Raw genomic sequence first — 11,449 nt, forward strand, 5'->3', positions numbered from 1 at the left:
CTTCCAGTTCCTTGTGTACTAAGAGATATGCCCCTTTAAAGTTGACCCTCCAAATCGCATTTTTTGCGATTTTCGAATTTTGATACGGTTGCTCTAAAATTCGGGTTAGACCCATGTCCCACTCAATTTGACCCCATGAATAAGAATATGAAGTCGAATTTCCGAAATCATGCACAGATTTTGAGATATATGGAAATTACAATTATAGGTGTTTCTGAAGCACATTTTTGGGCATTTTTTGGGGTCGTTTCACCCAGCTTGGTTGGTCACAACTTGGCTCAACATCCGGATAGCCTCACGGAACTCAGCACTAGTAACTTCTCCTTGAGGTTGCACTTTAAGTGCATTTGGTAACTCTTGTTCCTCAATATTACGTCTAGTAGAACGACCTCTGATAGCTAGCTCTTCGTGGAGGCATGATTATCTGAAAGCACACGCAAGCACGAATTAGAAGGATGTTTTTTAGAGATCAAATCTAACGCACGAAATGAGTGTGAAAGAAGTGAGGAAATTCCTTAAGAGTTGCAGCCCCCTAGTTATATATGTGGCAAGCTTCACACCGATAACTAGGAATCTACATACACGGCTTCATAGACTCCCTAGGAATCTTGAACTCTGTGCTATGATACCAAGTTTGTCACTCCCCGAGCCTACACCCTGGGCGGGACTGACACTTGAGAACCATTGCTGGCCCCAAGCGAACCATTGGTATGGCATACTTACTCAACGAAGGATTTAATTCAACAAAAACAAGTCTATGTAATAAACTGGAATGTTATAAAGGAACATTCAAATGGCCATTAAGGCAAACTCAAGTCTTAACATAACATAATGACAATGAAAAGACTAAAGAACTAACATCTGACTGTTTATGAAGCCTCTAAAACAACTGAGATGGATGTCGGGACAAACCCCACGACATTCTAATGAACTAATAAAATAACTGAAAAAAATAAAAAGGAGTCCTCCAGAATGCAAAGAGGCTCACCAACTGACTCTGGAGTGCTCCCTGGATCAATGATGCGCTGGATGTCGATCATAGTTACATGTGTCTACATCATAATAAGATGCAGGTCAACTGGTATCAGAACATTGAATGTACGAGTATGCGAGTTTGAATGCTAAACACAACATACACATGAAAAGAATTTGACGAACTTACGTGTCTCAACTCAACTCAACATAACTAAACTCATTTCAATATAAAGCAGTTTAAAGCAAGTGCAATATAAAGAAAAGTTGTTTAAAACATGATGTCAACTCTTTGTGTATGCAAAGATACATATAAATCTGAGATGTATGTAAAAATACAAATAAATTGTGTATTTAAGAATACAATTACTTATGTGGGAGTTTCTCTAACCAAAACCATCACGCAAGAGCTATTGTGATGATACAACGTTTTGCCTCATGCTACCAAGGCCGTCCTATACCTTGCCGGGGGTATAAAACCTGAACTACTAAGTGGATCCACTAGTCTTTGCTAAAAAGCACTAAAGGAATCATTTAAAAAGTATAACTCTTTTCCACCCATGATGGCTACATGGTTTATAGGGTCTGTGAGTTGTCTGAACTCTCCCCCATATCGGTGCTCAATACTACTCCCAAAAATGTGATATTAGCTCTCATGTTTAAAAACATACTTCTTTATGTGATTTGAGATAATTGCTCAAAAACATAGCTCAAAGGCTATCTTGTAAATCATAGTTTCCTCTCTTGCTTCATTTAGAAAGCGATTTCTCTTTTCTGAAAACTAGCTCAAAGGCTCTTTGGAAATCAAAGTTTTATTTCTTGTTTAAATGTGAAAACATTTTACTCTTTGGGAATACATAGCCCCAAAATACTCTTTTGAATAAATGAACTTCAAACTTTACTCTTTAATCTTTACTCAACTTGAACTTTAAGTCTTAAAACAAAGTTAAAATATTTGAAAAAGACATTGGAAAACTCTAAGAACTTCTCTTAACTTGACTCTTACTTCTCTTGACTTTGATCTTAACTTTCCTTAAATTGGATTATAGATTCAAGGTTCATGATCTCATGTTTATGGATAATTTCATGATATTTTGATGTACCTTAGAGTGTTGGAATCAACTAGAAAACATAGGACATTGCTAAGGAACAAGTACGAAAATGTGGGGAACGAATGGGGAGAACTGGCGTCCCTAGCGCTCTGAAAGGCGCGGGGTGCTAGCCCTCAAAATTCAGAGAACAAGTTGGGGCTCTCTGTCTAGCCCAGAGCCCCACATTCAGAGACTGTTCTGGGGCGCATTGAGAGGTGCGGCACCCCAGCTCCTTCCCCAGAAAATCCCAAATTTTCTTCTTCGTTTTTCAACTCTAAACCGTCAAATTTCACTCAGTTCTTTCCCCAAACACTAAGAATCATTTATTCTCTCAATATATGGTAGATTCAAACCAAAATTACACCCGGAAAACATGAATCAAAGCACAAGAAATCTCAACAACACAACCCATAAGAATTCAAACGAAACCTTCACCAATGTTCATCAAGAACTCAATTTCTAAACTTTGAAAGACTTAAATTCGCTGAATTGAATCCTTCTTAGCGCGTGATCGAACTAACCCAATGCTATGTGATCTCACATACCTCATAGGGATCACCCCTTGACGAAATCCACAAGCCAAACTCGACAATCTTGACAAATCTTGCTTCTCTTCTCCTTTCTCCTCTTCTTTTCTCTTCTCTCAAAACCCTAACTCTTTTTTCAAAAGTGTAAACTAACTAAGTTCAGTTTAGACCCCTAAGTAATTACCAAAAACGAATTAAAATAAAAGGGTAAGGAAAAGACCAAACTACCCTTCTAAAATCCGATTTACTTTCCTTATTCAAACAACCCAACTTCCAAAGGCATAACTCACTCATACGAACTCGGAATCGCGCAAACTCAACGGCGTTGGAAATATCATTCCAAGAGCTTTCCTACCATATCTGGAAGTACACCTAACTCATCTTGAGCTAGAAGTTATGGCCATTTGAAGTTGACCAAAACTCAACTTATTCTAACTTGACAAAATTTCTAGATTTTCATTCTTTCCAAAAATGACTATTTCCAATTCTTAGCTTCTTCCTAGTTATTTCAAATTGTGAGATGTTACATAGGGAGTACAAAATCGGATCAAAAAACCGTATTAAATCGCAAATCGAGTCAAATCAAAAAAAAATCCGGCTAGTGGTTTGATTTGACTTGATTTGGTATTGGGGAAAAAAATCTGACTATATTTGGGTTGGTTTGGTTTTAACTACAAAAAAATAACCCGAGACCAAATCAACCCAACAATTATATATATAATTATAATTTTAAAAATTTATTTTATACATAAAAATATTTACTTTGATATAATTTTTAAATATTTCTTATATTTTTCATAGTTTTTATCTTTTAATATATTATTTCAAATTTGTAACTTAGAATTCTGAACGAATCAATAAAGATTATAGTCCACAGATGTTGATAATTAAATGAAGTTTAAATCAAAATCAAATTAATACTAATGCAAAAAGAAAATCAATTCAAAATGACAATAATATTGAATATTTGTTCTTTAGTTTTACATTGATTTAGACAATTAAATTATATAATCTAATTTTAATTTCCTTTAATATTTAGTCATGTAACTAATACTTATTACATTTATTTTAACATAATTTAGTACTTTAAATTATGATCATTTTCATTGTGACTTGATAATTTACAATATTTGTTTTACGCGATTTCATTATTATTTTTTTTGTTGGATATCTTAGTGTCATTAATCATATCATATTTTGTGTTACTTTTTTAAGAAACACCTTAAATAATTATATTTATGTAGGACTAAAGAAATATTTAAAGTACAAATAAATTATGTTTGTATGAATACTTTACCCAAAAAAACCCGAGGCTAAAAACCCCAAATTTTATTGACTTGGTTTGATATATAAAGTTAAAAATTTGATACAAATGATTTGATATTTGAAAAACCCAAACCAACCCGGCCATGTACAATCTTCAAATCATATATGTGAAACTATTGCAAGCACGAAACATACATGCAATGAAGGTACAAAGGTCTACCTTGATTTTCTACATACATCCACCTGATTTTTTCAAAAGAGCCTTCCAACGGTATTATTAGATACGAGAAATCTACTTTCTTTGCAAGTCAATTCATATTAAAAAGAGAAGTTTAATTTGTACTTCAAGGAAGACCCTTGTATGAAAGAGTTTCCTTTGTTCTATCGAAGGTGAAAGGCTAGATATCTCATCTATAATTAGACTTCAATATAATTGTTAAATTTATTATACCAAACAACGAGCCACATGGGCTGCAGCGACTTACCAGACGATAAAATACTCGGATGGCACTAGTACTAGTTCCCCAGTTTGACGACTATTATAAATAGCTTTCTATTGTCGGTGGTTAAGAAAACACATACAACCTCAATTTATTGATAATTAATAAAGCTCCTTCATATTTTTTTACATATACAAGTCATTATATAATCCTCAATGAACACTTGTGTTTATTCATCATCAACTAAACGACATCGTGCAGCGCATCATATATCCTACTTAGCTGCTTTTGGGGATTTTCTTGGATGGCTTCACAATGAGAATAGGGCATTGCACATGATGAGCACAATAGTCACTCACACTACCCAAGAAAGCCCTGCAAAATAAGCTTAATCACTGTGAATTATCATAAACATTCCAACAAGAGCAATTAAAACTACTAAAACTTTCCTGCTCGTTTTGTCTTCTCTCTAGCGTGGCCGTGCGCGTTTATACATATATGTTTCCACAGATTTTTAGTGTGAACTTTTTAACATTCACATTTTAGAAATTTCACAAAGCTTCTTGTGTAAAAGAATATGGAGATCAAGCAACGGTAGTCGATCGAGGATCAGGGGTGTTTGATAGATATTACCAGCAACTACGTCTGGGGGTCGAAGGAGCAACGCATATGCTCTTTAATTTCTTTATTAAGGCATTTTAATGAGAAGGAAGTTAAGGAGGTCATTTTCAGTATCAATGTAAAATAAAAGGCCAGGCCAGTGAGTCTTGTAAGACTGCTTGGGAGGTCATTATTTGGACATGGATGTTTGTGGTGCGGTGTTGGAATTTCTCAGAATTGGAAAAATAATGGAAGCGACTGAATGCTACCTGTGTTATACCTACTCAATTCATACTTGGTGTATATATGTTGAAAAATGTTACATGTAAGTGTATCTCTAAATTCCTTTGCAATACTCTATATATAATATGCTACCCGTTTCTAGTAAGTGACACACAAACTGCCTTTGTGAAAGAGAGGTTCCTGGTCCAAAATGTTTTGATATATTATATATAGAGAGGTGAAGATTACACACCTTATCTTTGTAGATGATCATATGATAATCTGCAAAGGTAATGTATAGGTTCTATGCAGAGAATTGTGGAAGCTTTAATAAACATAGTTCAGAGATTGGACTAGTTGCAAATTCAGTGAAGTCCAAATGATTGTCGATCATAAGCTTTACAGCGGGAACTTCCCCAGTAGAAGACTAATGGTGTAATGGATTGGATATTGAGTTATTAACTTAAGAGGTGTAATTAGGATCATTTCCAGGCTTGGACATATGGAGTGAAAACCTTAAAACTCTAATTCCAACAACTTTTACGGTGGTCAGAACAATAGTGTATGAAACAACATTCATGCATGTGCGTGCCTCTTTGAATGTCTCCACACAGTGTCACAGGAAACTCCACCTGAAATTGCTATTATCACTTTAATTATGCCGATTAACCTCAACTTGCTGCTCCAATTGCAAAAATACTTTGATTCCACAAAACATATCATGACTAATGACATACAAATTAAATACTTTTACTTATTCAAAATTCATATATATAGGAGACTCAGATAATAATTTCAATGTGTAGGGTCAAAATTATTGAAAAGAAAATTTACCTTTTAATCTTGCCGAGCCCTCGGCTACCGACTACTAGAAGGTCCGCGTGCAATTCATGTGCAGCTTGACATATCATATCTTTTGGGTCCCCATCTAGGATCAGAGTCTCCGCCTTCACCTAAACCCAATCATAAATTAATAATAAGAGCGCACAAATATATAAGCAACCAGAAATTGTCAATTGTAGGTACCATCTTTTGTTTGCAGAGATGGAGTGCCCGAGAGAGTATTCTAGTTGCATTCTCATGTTGTCCTTTTTTCACAGCTTCAACAACAGTAGGCGTCGCAAACACAACTATAAATATAAACCAATTAGTTCACCTTACTACACCTTCCGTCCCAAATTAATTACTCCATTTTAGTTTGATTGCATACAATTTTTTATTTTTTTAAAAAAAAACTTCTGAATCATGCTTTTTTTTAATAAATAGAAATGAGAGTATATACATACCAGGTCCAGCAGGATAAACCATGGGGGTAAAAGGAAGTTGGACATTGATCAAAGTGATGATAATAGAAGGATCGTTGATCAAATTATCTAATGCCCATTTGAGAGCATAGAAACTCTCCTCGCTCTCATCGATTGCCACCATTATCATCTTTTTCATAGTAACCGGAGTATCACTAGCTGCACTTGCTGGAGCATTAGCTGCACTGGTCTCTGCCTCCATATATTCTGTCTTGGCGTGGGCGTTCGATCAGGATTCCTTTGCTCTTTATTTTTTATATATTTTTCCAGCTTTCTCCTTTGTTCACTATTTTCAAGCTTATCACTCCTTCTAATCAAATTTTGTTGTGTTTTGGGATGAGAATTTGATATAGAACTAATTAGTTTGACGTGGCAGATATACATGCCAAAAGAAGCAAAGTGTCATTTCGACATGCCAAAGCTTGCCACGCTTGCTTCTCATGTGTACACTTTCTTCTCCACACCTTTATCCTAACTTGTCCATCCACCCATCACATAATTCTGTCTTTTTCATTCTACTCCCACTTTTCAATATAATAAGTATTATATCTTGAAAAAATATAATGGAAAATAATCATAATTAGTGATAAAAGTAATTAGGAATTAAGTATAAAATTATACTCCCTCTGTCCCATTTTATGTGGCAACATTTTCTTTTTGGTCAGTCCCAAAAAGAATGTCACATTTCCTTATATGAAAAGTATTTAAAGGTACAATTCCTTTTTTATCCTTGTTGGTCCCACTTAATCTTAAAATAATACTCCAATACATTTATGAGGAGAGAGAAATTGAGTCTACTTTTTAAAAGGGCAATTTGGTAAACATTTCAAAGTCTTCATTTATTTCTTAAACTCCGTGCCCGGTCAAATATTGCCACATAAAATGGGACGGAGGGAGTATATTGATTTCATAAAATGGACAAGTATTGTTGGACATTCAAAAATAACTTACATAAATATACTATAATAAAATAATATTTACCATTTATAGCAAGCACGTTTTTTTTTAACTTGATCACTTTTAATACATTTATAATACAGTTTTAATACATATTACAAAGAGTAATTTATTATTCACATATAATACAAGTTTTATTGATGGATAATATATTTATCATATATTTTAATACACTTATAATACAATGTGTCAACTTCTTACCAAAAAAGCATAATATATTTTTAAAAAACAGTTATAATACGTATACATAATTCGCTTTTAATACATATTGCTAAAAATGGTAATAAATAAGATGTATCCCTAAAATTCATAATTATTTTTTAAAAGGCACCCATCCAAGTAATCTTACCTTCAAAAATAGTATAGTGCATGAACAACTATTATTGAACGAAGGACATGTTTTTTTCTAATCTTGCAATATTATTATTGCTTTTTTCTAATTCTCCAAAATAATACATAAAATAATATATAAAATATAAAATATAAAATATAAACAATAATATATAAACGTAAATTAAACATTTTAAAATATTATAGAAAAATAATAAAATAATTTTTTTAAATGAAACGTAACAAACATATAAGATATGTTAATTAATTAATAAGGAATATATTGATATATATGTATATATGGAAGAAATAGTTTAGTTTTGAAAAAAATATTTCTTGTTTCTTCTTCTACTTTTTTTAACAAGTAGAAATTTGTAGCGTCTTTCTAACAACAGAAAATTGTCTCTACTTTTATTTAAATTCAGTTTTACTAATTTGTCAAACGTTTAATTTTTCAAAAAAAAATAAAAATAAATGTTTTGGCCTTCCAACGTCAATATCAAACAGACTCTTAATAATATTAATCTAATTTCAACTTATTTTAAAAATATATAAATATAAAATATCTCTCTTTAATTAATACTACTATTTTTAAATAGTCTATTAAATCTTAAAACATAAATAATCATATTAGAGGAAAGTATATTTATTAATGAAAATTACAAAAGTACACTATTTAAGACTTTAATTAAGAATATATACACCTATTTATATTTAATTACAAATGAAGTTTATAAGTTACAAGCATAGCATATAAAATTAATTTCCAATTTTAATTATTTATTTATTTTCGATTTTACTAAATTAGTTTTTTGGGATTTTGTGCCTATTTTTTGGGATGATAATCATATACTCCCTCCGTCCCATTTTATATGTTATCTTTTTACTTTGCATTTGCATTAAGAAATGATGTAACTTTGCCCTTCTACCCTTATTTAATGTTTTCTTAAGTCAATTTTATAATAAATGATGAATATATTTTCAAGATTAATTAACTACTCTATCAAGAATATAATAGGCAAAATATGATAATTTATGCATAAATTTTATAAAATAACAAGTATTGTGGTCCAGCTATTTATAGAAAGGAATGCCATATAAAATGAGACGGAGAAAGTATTAAATTTAATATTTTTATCTCACCAATTAATGGTTATTACTGAGCTTTTCAAATATTTTTTTTACTTTTTCTTCCTTTTTGATTCAATCGACACAAAAGTAAAACATCTGTAAAAGATTTTTATGTTTCCGCCTATTCAATTTTCTAAGCAATTGTTATTTTCTATGCACTTTTATTTTCTTGAAAAATTAATAATTTCTCTAATATGTGTTCTTGTTCGTTCTTCTTTGTTCTTCTTTGTTCTTCTTCTCTCTCCGAATTTATTGAGCCTAGTGACGTGACAGTTAGTTGAAGTGTAACTAACTTATACAGAGTTAGTTAGATAGTTGTATAACAATAATGTGCAGGAAATGAATGTGTTACCTTCCGTTAGAGTTAGCAGTGTATATATATATAGATAGTCTTGTATCAGTTTACATATGATTCTATGGAATAAGATTCTCTCGATTTCTCTTTACTTCTGCAAATTACTTTCTTCTTCATTTCAGTTGTTCATGCTAGCTCAGCCCTAAATCCATGGCCTAGATTCACGGTGACTACATTTCACATGGTATCAGAGCACTCAATCTAACTGCATATTTTTCCGCATTCTTCTTCTTCTTCTTTCCACTTACTCGATTGGCAATGGGTGAAAACAGTACACCAACAGTTCGCACAGATCTTATTCCAGATCACAATGATCCTCTGTTTCTTCAGTCCACTGATACTCCAATAATCACGTTGATTGGTATCCAACTGACTGGTACCGAAAACTATGCCTTATGGAGTCGATACATGAAGATTGCTTTACTTGGAAAGAACAAGTTAGGTTTCATCGGTGGAACTTGTGCAAAATCTCCCTACTCTGGTGTGTTACTCAATCGCTGGGAAAGATGTAACGCCATAGTTTTATCCTGGATCATGCATGTTGTTTCCAAAGAATTATTGACTGGTATTGCATATGCATCTGATTCGCGCAGAGTTTGGGATAGCCTAAAGGAGAAATTTGATAAGGAAAACAGTGTGCGAGCCTTTCACCTGCACAAGGAAATTGCTTTTTTAACCCAAGGTAATAGCTCTGTGTCTGTATATTTCTCTAAACTCAGTGATCTATGGGATGAATTTGATGTTTTGATCCCTCCTCCATTTTGTAATTGTGAGACGACTAATGTATTTGCTGAGCACATACAGAAACACAGAATCTTCCAATTCCTCACTGGGTTGAACGACTCATATTCTAGGGCAAAGAGTCAGATTCTCATGATGCAGCCCTTGCCTAGTCTTAATCAGATCTATTATTTAGTAATGCAAGAAGAAAGTCAAAGAGCTCTTTCGACTGTGGTGCAAGAACTAGATGTGATCATTTAAGGCTTTATTTTAATAGAAATAGTGTCATTGAATGCTTGTTTTATCTCAATACCCGATTAAAATGCTTAAGTTTCAGGTATTTGAAATTTTACTGGAAGCATGGACACTTAGGCGCAAAATGGAGCAAAAAGGGCTGAAAAGAACAAGAAATTAAAGTCTGCGGATCACCGAGTCCAACTTGGCGAGTCGCCGAATTGACATGCACCGCCCTTTGTTCCAGTACACGAAGACTTGAAGGAAGTGAATCAAAAGGCAAGGAAAGGAGTAGTCGGCGAGTCGCCGATTTGTTCTGGGAAGTAGTACTGTACTGCCCAATGATCTAGAATATGAGGATACTGAAGGCAAGACACTGAAGGCGATGAGTTGATTAAAGGGCGGATCGTTGAGTTCATCGGCGATCTCCACTAATGTCGCTGAACGATCCTCCGCAGCACAATCTGTGAAAACTATAAATACTAGTTAGAGTTGTAGTCTGGTTGAGAACAATTTTAGAGTAAAAATTATTATTAGTCTATAGTATTTTTTCTGTATTTTTCTCTCAAGTTTGGAGAGGGTTTTGTAGAGACTTGAAGAAAGGAACTCATCTTCCTCAAGTTGGAAGTGGGTCTTCTTTATTCTTCTTCCGCTTTTTAATTCAAGGTTTAATTTCTTATACCCAGTTGATTTCTTTATCATGTTAGGTATAATTTCTTATTTCTTGATGTGTGGCTAAAAAACCCCATTCTTGGGGTGTGATTTAGCAAATATAGGTTGATATTCTTGTTGGGTCTTGCTTGCTGATAGGTTAGATGTATTTTAATGGTGATTTCACCTAGTGGTTGTGGTTTAATCTAAAGGGTTTGTAGTTGCAAATACAAAGCCGCCCATGTGTTTTCAGCTTGCCCAAGAGGGAGGTCGCGAAACCAAAACCACTAGACTGATGGCCTATGGAGTGGGTCGACACGAGGTTAAGCCCGAGAGGGTGAGCCCTAGTCCCATATCTTAACACTCAGCTCCAGAGAGTGAGTGGGATAAAGGGTAGCCTGGTCTTCATGCGACAAATGGGTGTCCGAGAGGAACACATTTGAAATGGGGTAAGTTGCCCGAGAGGGAACTTATTTCCATTTAAAGCTTAGCCTAGTCACTATTGTCTTGCAAATTTCCTATTGAAAACATATATTCAATGATTTATCTCAGCTTGTATTGCGGTCACATCCCAAGAACCTTCCCCATACTTGATTTTCTTGTTTATTTTGCTGTTTTATCACTTGTTACAAAACCCCTTTTGATAATT

The 11,449-nt window shown here is 33.6% G+C and overlaps 1 protein-coding gene across 1 annotated transcript; it reads right to left on the reverse strand.

The window, feature by feature from the left end:
* Positions 1-4,425: 4,425 nt before the first annotated feature.
* Positions 4,426-6,722, reverse strand: LOC125827498 (universal stress protein A-like protein). The gene is made up of 4 exons (XM_049506798.1): positions 6,405-6,722; positions 6,145-6,248; positions 5,953-6,071; positions 4,426-4,671 (listed from the first exon to the last, which is right to left on the reverse strand). Exons 1-4 carry the CDS (start codon positions 6,622-6,624, stop codon positions 4,575-4,577), a joined length of 540 nt encoding a protein of 179 aa, XP_049362755.1. The 5' UTR covers positions 6,625-6,722; the 3' UTR covers positions 4,426-4,574.
* Between the last annotated feature and the right edge of the window lie 4,727 nt (positions 6,723-11,449).

This window comes from Solanum verrucosum, unplaced genomic scaffold, assembly GCF_900185275.1.
Source record: "Solanum verrucosum unplaced genomic scaffold, falcon-dt-bn FXZP01000294.1, whole genome shotgun sequence".
Lineage (NCBI taxonomy): Eukaryota > Viridiplantae > Streptophyta > Magnoliopsida > Solanales > Solanaceae > Solanum > Solanum verrucosum.

Bases quoted from the DNA above. Each gene is read 5' to 3' on its own strand.
- LOC125827498 (XM_049506798.1), bottom strand. From the start codon at position 6,624: ATGGAGGCAGAGACCAGTGCAGCTAATGCTCCAGCAAGTGCAGCTAGT. The intron at 6,072-6,144 runs GTACCTACAATT...GATTGGGTTTAG, and splicing joins ATCTCTGCAAACAAAAGATG to GTGAAGGCGGAGACTCTGAT. The intron at 4,672-5,952 runs GTAAATTTTCTT...CTTATTTTGCAG, and splicing joins GGGCTCGGCAAGATTAAAAG to GGCTTTCTTGGGTAGTGTGA.